A 17,709-nucleotide genomic window follows, 5' to 3' on the forward strand; every position below is an offset into this window, starting at 1 on the left:
GTAAGACATTTATACCAGAATAATGTCACATAAGACCAATAAAAACATTTTTGATAAATAACTTATGTTACGACTGTTTGGCCAACAAAATAATGGGGAAGTCTGCTGATTTGACAATGGTCTTGGCAGACAGTCAATGACAATTTCCACGACAAGGGTAAGGAACAAAATATATTTTTTGATGCATTATGATGCAGACAAAACCGATTTTGAATCAATTAACAACATCAAATTTCAATTATCTTTTAATGTAATTTAGAATCCAATTTTGAATAATACAAAAAATGGAAGCGAGTGACAGCAGCACTTGGATAGTTTATAATGAACACAACAAGGTCAAATAGAGTGTGTCCTGCACCCGCTGCATCATAGGGAAATGACTTCAACTAGAGATCCACCATATGCAGGTTGTGTGAAACTAAAATTAAATATTTTGCAGGACAACAAACATATGGCTGTGATGGACTGGCAACCTGTTCAGGGCAAACCCTCTTGCCTGAAAATAGGCACCAGTCTCCCGTGACCCAGCAAGGACATGTGGGGATACATGATGGATGGATGGACAAACATAAGGAACCACATTTTATAATTAAATCTTGAAGCAGAAGTAAAACAGCTGGTTGTGATGCCACTGTCAGCCAAAACACTATCAAGGTGGTGATTTAAAGTCATACCTCCCTGACTTGAAAAAAGCTAGGCTAGATTTTACAGTTTATAGAACCACTGCTTTTACCCTATGGATTATTCTTTGTCATTATGTTTTAAGTCTAAAATCATAGCAGCTGTCTGCCAGGAAATTTAGTAAATGGTACTTCCAATAGCTGACAAGCTTGATGAAGATGCTGATTTTCCTGTTTAATAACCATGGCAACTCTGTGATTCATTGGCCAGTGAACTTGTCTGACCTGAAGAAAACCCACGCATTAATTGGGAGAAAATAGAAATTCCACTCAAAAAGGCTAAACAAACCAAACCAACAGCAAAAACAGCCAAGTCTAGATACACTTCTAAACATATTTTTTCACTTTTTCTTTTTACAACAGTCTGTTTATCTTCAGTTTTTGTGCCGTTGCATGACCAATATTCCCTTCAGATTTTAGGTGTCTTTTAGATGTTTAGACATTTTCCCTTTGAATTCAGTGGCATAACTCATAACGCTGCATTTCATCACTGTTCATAGTAAAGCAAGTCCAAAAACATTGACAAGTTATTAGAGCACTTCACATTCTTTAACCTTTATTATGTTAAATGAGCCTGAACAGATATTTTCCATCAGTGAGAGTAATATCATTTTGCTCACGAGTGGTAATCAGGTTCTCATCTTGTTGTGTTCTTTGCTTCTTGGAGCTCTGATTCTTACCTTCTTTGTCTCTCCTGACAGACACCGGATCCTGGCTTTACTGTCCAAATCCTACAGTGGTCCACTGGAATATTTATAGTGTCTGTATCGAGGGAGCGTACCTGGATGCCTTTCTTTTCTTCTCCTCTGCACCTCAAGCAACCCTCCTGGTAACAGCTTTGAGGATTCCCATTGGCACCGTTGCTCCCCTCACCTGCATGTGCATTCAACATTTCAGTGATCCTAATTACCAACCTGGAAGATTAAAAGAGCAAACCTTTTAACACCACCATACACAAGTCTCCAGCCAAACTCAATTTGTTGGATTGACTTACCTTCTCCTGGTTCTCTGATGTTCTCGCGCTCTCCTCAGCCCCAATCAGACACTGCTTTCCTTCACTTTCTTTGAACTTTCTTTTACATCCTGACATGTTTTCTTCCCAGATCAATTTGTTTAACTTCAATCTGAAGTATATTTTTATTCCATTTGAACAATTTTATAACACATTTACACAACAAGATTTGTGAAAAAAAAAAGATTTGTTATAGATCCTACATGTAAACTAAGAATTGTAAATAAGGCACCACATATTCACAGTAATACTGTGAAAAATTTACATACCCCCCAAGTGTAATTTTCTGCCTTTTTATTCGCATCATAAAAACTATTTCAAACATCAAGATAACCTTTCAACATTGAAGAAAAATACTTTATTTTCTTCAATGATAGATGAGCTCCTTTCATGAAACCGGGTGATGTCAATTAATGGCTTTTTGGAGTAAAAAAAAAAAAATAAATAAATAAATAAAAATCTATTGAATCTGTAGTTTCTGGAATATAGTCCACTGGATTTACTTAACTCTTCTGCAGCTTATATTAAACATGTATCTATTAAACATGGCAAAAACTCATGTAATTGTACCAACTATTTAATTATGTTACATGTTTGTGAAACAAGTTTTTATCATAAATATAAACTCATTGTCCTTCAACTTCTGTTGTCACAGCTTTGAAGCTTTCTTTCTATTCCCACCACATAATTTTTTGTTTTGCCCCAGTGCTCCTGGTGCTGCCAGCCCTGTGTCCTTTTCCATCTCTCTCTTCATTTGGCCAGCTCCCGTCTTTCCCCAGTCTGCCTTTTTCTCTTTTACATACTCCTGATGCGCTCCTGCTGGCCCCGGTCTGTCCAAGGGGATTAATTGATAGTGAGAGATAATAAATCTCCCCATTAGGCGCAAGGCCCCTTCCCATCGCTCATTATCCGCCCGCTGCTCCTCAATGCTGTGGCCTGGGGTTCCCTGGCTTTTTTAACATGCACATCTGCCACTGCAACGCCAGCAAGGTTAATCTCTCCCTATCGCACTTGATTGGATCCCTTACATTGAGACTCTGGCTCATCCATGAATGAACATAGAATAAGTGTGTATTTAGCCTCTGTCCTTTAAATTTATAATTGTCTTTCTTCTGGTTTCAGAAAAAACCGGAAAGCTCAAAAAAAAATTCTTAGGTTTAACTTCAATGCAATTATTTTCTATACATGAAAATAAACTCATATATAAACTCATATATATACTTACTGGTATTGTACTGATAAACAGACATTTGAACGTCTTGAATATTTGTTTTTACATGGGAGCAGCATGGAATCTGGTTTGTCTTCTTTCTTCTACATTTCTAAAAAGACATTTTATGTGTTTTAATTTTGCAGATAATAACATGTGCTTTTATGTAAAAAATGAATGCTACCAATAACCATCTAGACTATGGCTACTGGTCTAATGTTTGTTTTGTACTTATGTACCACTTAGTCCAAAACAGATGTATCATGTCATAGAGATGAAATTGTCTCTAAGAAGAGTCAGGTAGTAAAATGACCAAAAGTCTAACGAAAGTAGGAAAACAGTTTCAAAGATTCAAGATCATAAGACAGAAGGATAAGGTTTGATTCTTCATTTAGGATTGTCATCCATCATCATTTCGTTCTATTTTACTGTGGTCCTATTTTCAGTTTGGTTCAGTTTATGTATAAAACACCAATTTACAGCATGTATCATCTACAGGCATTTTACATGACAATATTTCTCTTTGTCTTTCTGTTTTCCCCAGAAGCAGCTCTGTTTTGAGGGTGTTTTTTGTTTGTGTGTGGGGTTGTTGCGGTAGAGTAAGGGCTGTCTGAGCAGCACAGAAGGAGCTCGTCCATTGCTTCTCCTGATACTTGTTGATCTATGCCCATCTACTTTAGTGCGCGCAGCTTGAAAAACAAAGCATGAGCTACCAACTGGGTTTTCTGCTGAAATCTTAATGTTTTTACACATTAGAATGACATTTACAATAAAAAAGAGACTATTTGCTACTGCAGTTTCCTCTTTGTGTTATATGATGTGCTCTCACATTGTAGGTGAAACTGCTGTAACTGTTTCTGCAGTTGTAAACACAGACTCCACTTCACATACAGTGCCACCAAAATATTGTCTAAATAATGTGTTTTTATTTCCCCTGTTAGTTTGTTTTTTTCAGTGCATAATAACAATCAGTAGAACAAGTAGGTTGTATTTTTTATTTAAAACTTCATTTAACCCATACAGCAAACTGTACAATTAAATTATTCACAGTGTGTTAAAAAGAATAGTTCAGTAAGTTTTCTATAGTAGTTTGCTGATACCCTCCAGTGTATTATTAAGATGCTCTTTTTACACATACAGTTACAATGAAAACAAATACACCTGTCCCACTTTTTCAATAATTTTTTCATATTTTCTTAGCAAAATCTTACAAAAACTATATTCATAGAAAGTCTGTATGTTCACAAAGAAAACCCTGGTTGGCACCAACATATTTCTCATATATTTGGGAGGGTTTTTTGCCAGATGATAGAAGCGTTAGGGCTAAAAAGGAAAAAAAAAAGGTAAAAAAGAAAAAAAAATGAAACTAAAAACGTTTATCACATACAGGTAATAGAACAGGTTTATGTAGATTACATTTTCTGTTACTTTTCTCTCACATTTCTTACAGTTTTGTGTAAAATGACATTATTCACATTATTTATTTTAAAAAAAGATGTTTATATTCAGTAACCAAATGGACTGAACCAGCCATGTTAGAATCAACAAAATTTCATTCATGTATTGTTGTTGCCACACATTAAAGAAATGTTGTACAATGAGTCTCAAAAGTATTTTAATGACCTGCAAGAAAAGTTCCAGTACACATCAGTGTGACGGTACAATAGTATAACTGTAGATCAGCAGCAGTTATACCTTAGACCAGGTTGTAAAGGGGAATTTGTGAAGAATAAAGGTCCACTGACACAAGAAACGCCTACTCTGAGGGAATATCCCTTGAACTCTTAAGGGAGCTCAATCTCTCCACTTTATTTTCACCATATAGAAATATATTAGCCATCATAAAAGACGATTTACATACATTTTCTCATCTAGATAGAAAAGAATCCAATATATCATTTTCAAACGTATTTCTATTAAATAAACAGGGTTTGGGGGAAGTGGATTTGGGATAAAGTGGGGAGGAAGGGTAAAGTGGCCTGATGAAATAAATAGCATCTAGAACATATGTGTGAACAGAATGAATATATAACTGTATAAATTTAGTAAAATACATCTTCTGCCAATCCTCTCTACTTACTCTACTTAGCAGAAGAGAATCAATAAACAATTATACAGCGAGTCTCTACCAAACCAATGCTAAATTTTACAGATTAAAGTTTCCTTGAATAGATAGATATTTTCTCTCTTTTGTCATTGTGTATAGACAATGTAAACCTCACAGAGGTTCAATGTTCCCTCTGCTTCAGCATAATGGCATCTTACAGACTCCTCCAATCTTTATTCTGGGTGATTTTGCTGGAGATAAAAAAATTATAGGCATTACAGTCAACACAAACAAACAGAATAATTGACTGCTCTTTCTCAAATTACCATACAGTCTTTCAGCATAAGTCCACACCAGGTAATTAAGCCGACCAATCATCTATTCAGAGATCCCCTTCAAAAGTGTTTCATTTTTCTTTTAAACCCAAGCCTTTTTAATGCCTTTTTTAATTTTGCAAAAATAAAATAATTAGAACTTATTTTCAAAAATCTCGTAAATTACACCTGACATGGAAAGAGTTTGAAAATGTGTTTGAAAAATACGTCATCCAGGCACTCTGTGGTCACAATCAACCAAAGAGCAGTTGCGAATTTAATGAATATAGCCTGATAAAACCCACTTAACTTTTAGTAAAAACCAGTTATTTATTCCCTTAAGATATCCACCTTTTATCCAGAGCTGTTGCTATAGTATTGATTGTTGGTACTATTTCCAGGAAGGTAGCAGAGTAACAAAATTTGTTTTACTAGCTAGACATACTTTTTCTGATGTAACTGGTTTGCAATAAGTTACCTAGGCTGGTCATCCACGACTTATAATGGAACTTATTTAGGTTAACAGTATTGAAACATAATGTCTTTCATATGTGTCTATAGAAAATTTATTTTCATTTTACAATGCAATTCAAGATCAATGTTTTTTACAGCTTGCAGGAATAAGGTGGATAAATACAAAACCTTGTCTAATATTCTCTGTTTTAGTCAATGCTGATCAAAGTGTCTATTGGCAAAACATTTAATCACAAGTCAGACATTGTTTGACATATTGAGCGAATGCAACTTGTACTGTAGAAGAGCGTTTAGTGGATGGTATGACAAGAAAAGCACTACGTAAATGTTTGAAGTTGTAGTTTTTCAAGCATCTGCACTTGAATATTTAATTGGTGCAATACAATTCAGAATCAATCCAACATAGGATAAAGCAGTGGCACTAGCAACTACAAAATGGTTGCAAAGTCATCCAAAGGGAAACTGTCAAAGTCAACACAAGTCTTGCTTAAGGAGACATTATGCTATAAAACATTGTGGGAGGAGTGTTTCTGCTGGAGGACATCGGTCAGTGAGTCTATCACGGATTTCAATATGCATTTTGAAGTTGCCCACAAAAATGACTCATATAAAACAGAACTCATGTTTCTTAAAAAATAATATGATACTTGGTGAAGACTGGAGTAACTACAAAAATGAAGCCAACAACAATAGTGTTCTGTTTGGAAAGGGGAGCACTGAAGTTGTGGCTCTTGTCTATACACTGAACTTTGTAGAATATTATGCCCACTGACATAAAAGTCAGTAAACTAAAAATAAATTGTATCTGCTCCAAAAGCACAATTTTATGAAGAAAAATGCTATTCAAGAACAGAGAACCTATCACAGATTACTTTATATAACTTAGTTTATGTTCAGACTTGTCATTTCATGAAAACATGGGAGCACAACGGCATTAAAGAACAATAGTTCAACAAAATGCAAAGGCTTACATGAAAAAGCTGCAATGCCTGGACTAGGTATGGATTATTTACTAGAAACAAGGAATACTGTACTGTGTTAATAATCAAGTTATAGTAATGTCATTCCATTTATCCATAATATAATAGCTAGCTCTAAAAAAAATCTAATATTGTGTAAAAGTGCAATATTTCTTGCCAGTCATCTCAGAAAAAAAAAGTCGTTTTATAGATTAAAAGTGTTTAAAAGCACAGGAAACCTTTGCAAGTTCTTTGAGTTAATTAGCTAATTATCATGAGACACCAGGAATTTTAAATAATGGTCTTTTTCACAATATTCTAATTTTCTAAGGCAGTGGATTTTGAGTTTTTTTATCTATAAACCATAGTCATCAAAATTACAAGAAAAAAAAAGGGTTGTGATATACCATTACTTATGTGATGATTCTATATAATATGAGTTTCACTTTCTGAGAAGACTGGCAAGAAATACTCAAATTTTCAATGTACCTTACCATTTAATGTCCAGGCAGTTCTGGAGTAACCAGCATTTTTATTGGTCTATTTAATGGAACACCACTCCTCCCCAACCTGTTTCTGGATACTGCCAAAAGATGACTCCAGTAATTTTTCTTTTCTTACAATAAAGCTGTAAAGAAACATAGTTGATTGGGTAAAACAAGATACTTCAAGAAAAATGAATGTTAGGGTAGCTAGCTTCTGGCAGCGTGTTCAGTAGTCAACTGCCAACAACAGCAAATGGCCCAGGTAGACCACTAGCTAATATTAGTGTGATATTTGTTTTCCGCAAAAAGAGAAGAATATAGAAAATAGGTATTGTATACACCCAATAAAGCATGGCATTACTGCCACATGACAAATAGTGGGTTGGTCTTTCTTTTGCCAACAAAACATCCATGACTAGTCTAATAATGGACTCCACTAAACCCCTGAAGGTCTGCTGTGGTATCTGGCTCCAAGATGTTAGCAACAGGTCATTTAAGTCATTTAACTTTTGGATGGGCCCTCCATAAATCAGACTTGTTTGTCTTACACATGCCACAGATGCTCAATTAGATTGACATCTGGAAAATTTGGAGGGCAATTTGACAAATCAAAGTAATGGAGAACTATTTTTTGTTTTGTGGCCTGGAACATTATTTCCAATGAGCCTACAATCATCAGGGAAATTATTTAGTATGAAAGGGTGTACATGGTCTGCAAAAATAACAAAAGTAACTGGTCCATGCCAAAGCAACAACCTCATAGATCCCAGAACTCAAAGTTTACCATCAGGACATTGCCAAGGCATCACATGGCCTATGCTGGCTTGTCTTTTTCCTGCAGTGCTTTGTATTCCTCAGATAGGCAAGGCAAAGGCCCATTCATGTAAAAATAAAAATAAAATAAAGACAAACACCCTTCATGGGAACCATTCCTCCATCTTCTACTGTCCTATTTCCAGATCTGAGGCAGTGGACAGGGGTCAGCAAATGGATGGGCACCCAAACTTATCTGTAGCTATGCAGTTTCTTACTCAACAATCCCTGATGCACTGGACATTCTTGACACCTTTCTTTCATAATTAGTATTACATTTTGGACCAAGCAGGCTACCCTTTTCTGTTCAATAAACCTTGACTGACTGTGGTCCCAGTTCATCACTGTTCTTCCTTGGACAATTTAAATTGAAACTGTCACTGCAGACCACAACCAAGAGCTCCAGTTTTGTAGATGCTCTGATCCAGTTGTCAAGCCAACACAAATAGGCCCTTCATAAACTCTTACTCAAATTCATATTTTCCTGCTTGTATGCAGCAACTATATATATTAAATATTCACTTCTTTTCAAATGTATCTCACCCGCTACTGAGTATCAAGTTGAAATTCTAATCAGTTTTCTTGTCTTCACCTGTCAGCATTCATCTTGTTATGCCTCGGTGGTGTAAATTAAAGCACTTAAAAATGTATGCTCAATTTCACAGGTGATGATCCTAATTTTTGCTTCAGTCTACATATCAAAATGAAAAAGGTAGTCAGGAAATGCTATAAATCATCTTATTCTGTTAAAATCGAAGTGTAATTTTCGTACAAATTAAAATATGTGTTGCTACTCTGTTTTTTACTAAAATTTATCGGATTTTGTTATCCATTTTAGTTTTAGATTTTTCCATAAATGATTTGATTTGATGGTGTTCTTTATTCTAAGTTATCATATAATTGGAATCACATAGTGAGCCATGCCTAGCCATAACCAGACATAGAAAGATTTGAATGCCTCTTACAGCAAATAAACTCAGCCCCTCCAATTCACTTTTAATTGAACACCTGGTTATTAAACAGCTCTGGCTCTTGATGTTCTGAGTATAAATCTGTTGAATGGTCAGGTCTTTGGCAATCAACATGTTATCTGGTAACAATCAAATTATGTACAAAGTAATTTGAAAAAAAAATGAACCTTGGAAAAAATGTCAAAAATCATGTCAAATATCCCAAGTTTGAATCTTATGTTTTTAATATACAGCTGATGTGTCCACAATCCACTTTGCATGAGTGATTGCGGTTGTTTTTGTATGATAATATTTTTAGGTACACATCACAGCTACATCAGATGTAAATTTACTGTTTCACATCTTGCTGTAGGTCCTACCAGTCACAGTGTTGCCAACACTAAATGACACAGACACCCAGCTGAACCTGTACATATTTGAGGTAACACTTTCTGCTGCCAAAGGTTATTCAGTTTTGTGAAAATCAGCAGGCTCAACAAAAGAACTTCATATATTACCATGATTTATAACAAAACTCCCTTATCCTTCTGGAACTGTACCAAAGTAATTTATTGCCATTTTCAAAAAGCCTTTTTTCATTTGCCAGACCATGTTTTCACATAAAATTTGAAATCTTTTAAGTGACTCAGGGTCCACTGAATATTGTGTTTTCTCTTGTGGTACATATGTAAACATCAGACTTGAACTGATTCATATTTGGGTGTACCTTTGTCGGGTTGTTTTTCTGCCCCTTGCACAACCTTTACAACCACAACCAAGTATTTTTTGTAGTGTTGATTACAGCGGTGTCTGTCATACCTGTGTGGCTGATGCTGCCAATTTGAGTTGCCCATGTTTTGTAAGTGTTCCCATGTCACTGTTGTTAATGATGTATCTGGTGATCCCGTCTATGCCATTGTCCCTGGGCTCCGGCACTGCCCCTGAAATGTTGCTCACGAGGTTCTTGCCCTGCAGGGAACACATTGTCAGGGGAACACAGGAGTCATCCCAGTGCTGCAGCTCATGTTGTCCTTTCCTGGGAGTCGTCGGTCGTTGTAGGCGTGCATGTTGATCACTGCATCCGTCTTCACCATGACTGGGGGCTGAGGCTTGTGTTTCACCCGTCTCTCGCAGGTGAACGACAGTCTGATCTCGTCCACCATGGCGCTGCACAAAGACCTCTGGGCAAAAAGGGAGGATCCGGGGAGGGACACGCGGAGCAGAGGGGAAAGGGACGGGGGGTAAATGCCTTAGCTTTAAATTGTTCTGACAGAAGAGGGTGTCTACAGTCTAAAGAGCAGGAAATGGATGTGGAGTACTCATGTTGCCTTAATAGCTTTGTGTGCATATGCGCCTGGCTGTCATTAATGTTACACTGCAACCTCACCACCACATGTGGTATGCACATAGCTCATTAATATTGCTGTGTCAGTGGCACTGAACACATAATACATGAAAATGCATGCAAAAATGCACACAGCATGACTCAAAATTATTGATTTACACCATTAAAGGGTTGATGCTATTCTGCTATCTCCAATGACTAATAATGGATTAATTCCCTGTTCCAATTTGTAGTAATGCCAGTTAAATGAGTAAATGTTGTGGTGCTGTGGCCAGGTACTCCAAGGGATTAGTCAAAGAAAGGCATGCAAATCCCTTTATGAAATTTTTGAATCAAAAGCTATGAATACAGCATAGCTTTAAGGTATGCAGAAAAAGAATCATAACAAAATAGCTATGGTTCCTAGCTTCTGTAAAATACAGGTGCATTTTTACAAATAAAAATAGCATTATGACGTTAATTCATTTTTGCAATTTAATCTGAAACAAGAAATTCATACGCAGTGGATCTCAAATGTACAACACTTATAACACCATGCTTCTGATAAAAGAAAATTGAGGTCAGGATAAATAATTCTCAATCTGTTTTCCACTTTAAATATAAAAATCAAACACAGTAACCTAGTTTTATAGGTTTGGGGTCAAAACTGCATAATTTTTGGAAACGTTCACGATTCAATGCACCTTAACAAAATCCAAGTTCCAACTAGAGAAAAGCAATCCAGGACTTGATGGGTACAGGTATGACTTTATGAGATGGCAATATAAACATCTTTCAAAATTGTAGTCAGAAGTTAAAGTTTTGTTTTGGCCTAGAAGCTTTCTCTATAAGAAAATTATATTTCTATGTCACAATACCATGGCATTTTAATAAGGGTTATAATTAAACATTCTGGAACCACTGTTATATGTGAAATATATGTGGAAGTATTGAAATAAATTACTTTTTAAATTATTTTCAAATTGATTGACATGCACCCATATGGGCAAAATAAGTTGAAACCCAGTATAATTACAATATGCTGACATCATGCTTTTGACCAGCTTTCTAAACCACACAGTGAGAATAAATTCATGAAAAAGCTCTTTAAATTCATGATCTGTGGAGATATATACCTGTTCACGTTCAGCGGTCTTTCTCAGCTTGTAGATAAATTCAGCAATTGCCACAAAGACAGACAGCACCAGACCAGATGCCAGCACAATGAATATACCACCCAGGTTCTGGATCCCCATGGGGCCTGTCTCGCGACGCTCCTCATCCAAGCAGCTGCTTCCGCTCCACCACTTCTCCTTCAGAACGTGAAGAAGCCCATCCTCTAAGATGCTGAGGATTGCTATGCTGATTTTGTCCCTGTATGGTGAGCCTGCAAGTAGCATAAGGTCCATTTAACTTTGGATGAAAAACCAGCTGGACTCTGTGATAATAAGGTTCTTAAACACGTTGTGGTACACTGTCTTGATGGGTAGCTAATATTTTTTTTTCTTTTTTACCCTGCATTGCTACTGCATCTGAGGGCTATTTCTCTTGCCCTCATCTTTCGGGGAAAAAAAACACAATTAACTTACGAAAAGGGTTTGAATCTTTCATAGTACTGAAGCTCTACAATACAGTTTAGAGGCTATTCATAAGTCTTACCAAGGGGAGTGCCGATGCCGTAGCCTTTGCTGTCAATAAGCCCTCCCACTTGTGTCAGGTTACAGTTTCTCCTAGTGATATAATCAATGGTGGTGGACTCTGTAATGAGTGCATAGTCAGACTTCAGCACCCTCTGGACCCCATCTTCCACAGACTTCACCAGAGATGTTCTCGGCCTGCTGCTCATGAAGGCCCACATCTTCTCAAATGTAGAAACCTTTGATTTCTGCGAGGGATGGAAAAAGAAAGTTGTAAAAGTAAATTAATCTCCGAACTACGTTTTAACATTCTTCGATGCTGGAGGCAAAGAAGAAGTAGCTGGAAAAGCATACAATGTTTATATTAACATAATAATGCTAGATTCAAATAAAGCAATTTTTAAAATGCAATAGCCAAAGGTGTTTAAGGTAAAAAAAAAACAACTATTAAATATGGGTTGTTCTTCAGTAGCGATGGAGATTTTCTGAATGCTAAAAATACATAGAGACTATACAAATGGTATGTGTAATTACTCTACAGCTCTTAGTGGTGTATTTAGTTAAAAATCAAATAGATTTAAATGATTACTTTTCAGATCTCCATTATAACAGGATTAAAGAACAATGAATTGAAGCTCACACACACATCTATTCTCTTAAGTGTTATTGAAGCAGCAATAATAGAATGCCGTTTCATTCGTCTTGCATCAGTCTATGAGGTATTTCATGCAATTTTCTGTGAGGTCACATTTATGCCATGTCTAATCCAAGATAATTACTGTCTAATAACTATGAGCCATTTCAAATTGTGTGAGATGCTCTTATAAGAAATCTGCTCCTGGTGTTAAATCCAGTAACAGTCTAGCCCTGCCAATCTTAGAAGAGATATTTTAAGTTGGCATACAACCACTTATTGTTATGTTTTTAGCAGTCTTCAACTTTCACTTTTGTAAGAATTTGAGATAATGCAAGAACATTCTGTTTCTTCTTTTAAGGAAGAAAGTGCAGCACGAATACGATGATGTTATTGTGATGTGACTCTTGCTTTGTCACTCACATTTTTACTCACAAAATTTTAACGGCTTACAGCATAGATGCATTTTTATGGGGGATTAAATAAGTAAATTAATCAAACTTTTGTGAAGTTAGTAACACTATTTAAGTCCATATACAAAGAGTCTTTAAACTCTAAAATAAGTGCATGTCATCCACAATGATTTTGGTTTATAATACATTGTTTTCTAGTGTACTGAGATTCACTTGTATATGTTTTAACCTATACTTAATTACCATTTTATTTTTCATGCTGCTAAATGTTTAATTAACATTACCATATTACCAAGGAAACCCCCTCCCACCATCAGTAAAGCTCTAAAGTTAATGCAATGAATTATTTGATCTCATTTCTTACATTTGTCCTGCAAACCCTAACCTTTAAAGCAATAATGTTGAAATGTCTTTAAAACAATCCTAAGTTGGTGATTAGTTTTATTACTGGCATTTTAAAATTTTGTTGAAGATGTGAGAAGAACTTCTATAGATCAAAATTATTCATGCACACTGTTAATCAAGTATACAATATAAAGTAGTGTCTGCTTTGTTTTTAATTGGTTTTTATCATTCAATGGTTCTTAATAATGCCTCAGTTCCATTTGTGTGACATGACTTTTAATCATGTTTTCTGATGTTATGTCTATATTTACGTTTGGTTGCTTGGATGTAAAATGTTTACGAAGCAAGATAAGTAAAACGATCTCCGGATCAGGAGCACAACTCTGATCACTTCTTTGTGAAACATTCTTATGACAATGACCAAAGTTATTGTCCTCCTGCCTAGAGTTAATCATCTAATGAGCTCCCTAAAAGGCTAACATGACCCACAAATTGGCTGCTAACCAGAATCTGATTTTAATCTTGAAAAGCTTGGATCCTGGACCAGCCTTTTTGAAAACTCAAAAATGTGATCTTTTTCTAATCATTGAATGCATCTTATGTAGGCTCTGCCAGATCACACAGACAACAAGATTCTTTGGTTTGATTGAAAAAGACTGAGTGATGCTTTTAAAATCTGAGTTTAAAATAAAAAGTTTAAAATATTATTTTTGTATATTATTATATTATTTTGGTAAACATTAACATTTACTTTTCCCCACATACATCTCATTATATAAAAAAATAGATGACCACATGACAGCAAGACATAAGTATTTTCAATTTTGTTGTTCTCATTTTAAAGAGAATGAGAATCATCCAAAATCACGATGCACAAAACAGAACAAAACTTGACAAAATCTAGAGTTCCAAGACATCCACAAAAGTTTCATCAGTAATTAATTAATTAATACAAGTTATAAATAACTTGTATTTACTCTACTTTTTATTTTTATGGGAAATTTACTTTTTGACAATTAAAAAACCTCTTGGACAGAATTTGCACCAGGAGTTTTTCAATCATTACCCTTTTGATTTTTGAACTGGAGTAAAAAGTCTAAACATTTTTTTTTACTTTCTATTTTTTTCTCTAATCCACATTAGTGGTTAGAACCCATTAGCAAACAACAGAAAAAAAGTATTTTTGTACATCTGGGTTTCAACATCATTTATCAGCCTTTTCTGCCTCATTGCATTAGCATCAGTAAGCCCCTCTGCAAGGGCAACAGCAGGCAGAGGACACTTGAGCCATGTGTAATTAGCCACCTGTTCCTCTTGTTCATTGCTAAAAATTCTTGAATAGCAGAAATAATCCCAAAACTTTTATTTTTAATATATCTATTCAAAGATCACAAGTGTTTATGTATCTGGTTCCAAGACATTTTAACTATAGAACAGAAAATATTGATTAAATATTAAATATAAGGTAAACTATACAGAATCTTGCACTGTATTCTTACAAAAGAATATTTCTAGAATCTGAGAAAAATATTAGTTCTGTATTTTATACTACTTATTGTGTACTACTCTGTATAGCTTTGTTATCTACCTTGAAGAAAGCCATTGTTGCTCCATCTCTGACCACACCATACTCGATCTTCGTCTGCTTGGCAATGTCATCAGCTGAATCCACTGGTGAGTCCATCCTCTCCACGGTAAGAAAAGCTGCTAAATTAGCTGTATATGACGATATTATGATGAGTGTGAAGAACCACCAGATTCCACCTATTATCCTGGTCGACAGGGCTTTGGGCATCAGTTCCGAGCCTGTGTGCAACACCATGAGAGAGAAAGAGAGAAACATACTGTAAACGAGTTAAATGAACGGAGTAACATGACTGCTTGCATTTTTGTTAATTAGCTTGAAAATGCTTTTGGCAGTGCCACTGCTTCTCATTAAGGGGCTGCAAGTTGGTAAATGGAAATTAAAGTCAGCAGGGCAAGATAGTCAAAATATGAGCTAAAACTAGGAGCAGAAATATTCATAGAAATACAAGCATTTATTTCTTTCCTGTTTTTAAAATATTTTATATTATATTATTTACTATTGTATATAGTAAATAAATGCCTGCAAAAAACATAAAGATCACTATATCTATGATATCTTTATACAGGTGTATGTTAATGCCTAGCAGAGTGGGCTGATTGCCTCCATGCCACACAGATGCAGCAATTCATGCAAAAGGAACCCTGACCAAGTATTAAGTGTATATTTTGTACAGTACATTGAGATACTTTTCAGTGGGCCAAGATTTATGCACTAATACTCCTTTTTATCTTCTGTTTTCAAATTTGATGAGAAACAAAACGTTTTGTTTTCATTAACTGCGAGCCATAATCATCAAAACAAGTGTTGGAAATTTAAAATCATGTCAATTTTGAATCTATTTAATGCTTGAATTTTACTTTAATTTGCTGAAATACACCTTTAAAAGGACTTAAAGCACAAACTGTTTCTCTGACCCTATAAAATAGATTTTTCTACCTCATTGGGTCCACTAAAAATATATATTGCTGAAATATAAGAACAATTAATCAGAGCCTGCATCAAGAAAAAAAAATAGAAAGAAGGCATAATATGTTGACAGAAGAGCTCTGCATCAGCCTTCACTTTGAGTGGGTCTCTTCTGAGCAGTATTATGTTTACAATGGCTCACTGACTGGTGTTAAAGTTACTTTATATCTCATCTCTGACAACCTTTAAAATACCCTTGTGCTTTGTGCACTCTGTTACTTTACTGAGAAGATTTATGAGGGCAATTCTGAAGAGTAACAAGCCCACAGAAGGCGGGCAGCCTGGTCAGCTCTTTAACCTCTTCCACCAAATTTGATTGGATTTGTCCTTTGTGGTTTGACAAAGACTCTACATGGTTACAAACAAGGGAAGATAGAAGCTTCCCTTAATTCACAATGACTTCAGAGAGGCAAGATCCAGATGCATTCTCTGGTCACACTAAAAATGAAGTGAAGCCATGGGTAACTCAATTGAATTCCACACTATAAAGCACTGTTGTCAGCAGGGAGCAATATATGGCACTGCATCAGAACACTCCAATAAATACAAGAAGCAGATCAGTCATATGGTGCCAACAATAAAATGGTAGCAAGATACAGTATGATACTGTTCTCAGAGGAAGTGGTCATTATTTGTAAACCAAGTCAATGTTCTCATACAGAGGCCATTGTTCAGACTATTAGCTGTCAAAAGATCATATGTCTCACTAGATAATGCACTGTCTACTCAAAGTAAATTTTACTGTTTGGATTACACTTGAAAAGAAAATTGTGATGGAATCATGTATGTTAAATTGCTGATTTTTTACATTAGCTTGACTTGCTAAATAAATCTGGTCCTTACTACATGTTTTAGATGTTGTCCACTCAGCGCAGCTGATTCAAAAGATTGCATGCCTCTAATTGTTGCAGAAGCTTCTTTATCAACCATAATGCAGGTGTGCAACAGCAGGGAAACACCTAACTGTGGGTTCTGAAAACCAAGGTTGAGGACCTCTGACTTAGGCTGTCCAAAATCCTAATCTGATTGACTGATCGGCACCTTGTTGATGACTACTTCACAGGTCAGCTTCAGTGTTCTGAGACTCAGACACAAAGAACCAGAACGAACAATCATTATTTATTTTGCCCCAAACAAATCAATGAGAAGTTTAATTAAGTTGACAATATTTCATTGCAATATTTTAGAATGACTATGACTCCATGGAAAGAGTTGTCATCTTGGCAAATGTCATGCAATTTGTTTGTTCCATTCTAGCTAGTTTCCTCCTACCATATGTCAATATGCTGATGGGCAAATGATTTAAACCCTTGTTAATTAGATATGAACTTTTGTTTTCATTTTTAGTACATTTTCCCTTCACTCATCGGACATACCAGTGTTCCTCACTGACTTTCTTCAAGGGTATGACCTGATTCAGAATCTAAAGTGGGGATTCTCCAAGATATCCAAGAGACTTGAGAACAAGACAGCTGGAAGTCTCCAAGTGACCTCTGTGCAGACAGAAACGCTCCTAGAGGAGGGAAGCCAACTATCTCGCTGACCAGAAATGTAAGTAGGTTTTGAGGAAGACAACAGCAGCAGCTGACCTACTCTAGGTTCTCTGTTTTCCTGTCCTCTAGTGTCAGCTCTGAAACTTAGAATTTATCCTTCTTTTACTTTTCCACTCAAATTAACATTAGGTAGAATACGTTTGAATTCTAGCCTGTAAACCTCATAAACTTTAGAAAAAACAATTGTTTTTAAATCTGCATATACAATATTTTGAATGTTGAGTTTCTAATTCAAAATACACTTCCCTTCCAACTTCAGTAGTTGTAGAGCAGGAGTAGTGTCACCAATTAGCATCTTTGTTTAT

General features: G+C 35.7%; 1 protein-coding gene across 1 annotated transcript in view; it reads right to left on the reverse strand.

Moving 5' to 3' along the window:
* Nucleotides 1-4,488: 4,488 nt before the first annotated feature.
* The window catches only part of grik3 (glutamate ionotropic receptor kainate type subunit 3), a 117,580-nt gene continuing 104,359 nt past the window's right edge, over nucleotides 4,489-17,709 (reverse strand). The window contains exons 13-16 of the mRNA XM_023331239.1: nucleotides 14,886-15,103; nucleotides 11,928-12,153; nucleotides 11,405-11,655; nucleotides 4,489-10,123 (exon numbers count right to left, since the gene is read on the reverse strand). Coding sequence (XP_023187007.1) covers nucleotides 9,758-10,123; nucleotides 11,405-11,655; nucleotides 11,928-12,153; nucleotides 14,886-15,103 — 1,061 coding nt within the window. The 3' untranslated portion in view covers nucleotides 4,489-9,757. The remainder of the gene's footprint in view (nucleotides 10,124-11,404; nucleotides 11,656-11,927; nucleotides 12,154-14,885; nucleotides 15,104-17,709) is intronic.

This window comes from Xiphophorus maculatus, chromosome 3 (assembly GCF_002775205.1).
Source record: "Xiphophorus maculatus strain JP 163 A chromosome 3, X_maculatus-5.0-male, whole genome shotgun sequence".
Taxonomy (NCBI): Eukaryota; Metazoa; Chordata; class Actinopteri; order Cyprinodontiformes; family Poeciliidae; genus Xiphophorus; species Xiphophorus maculatus.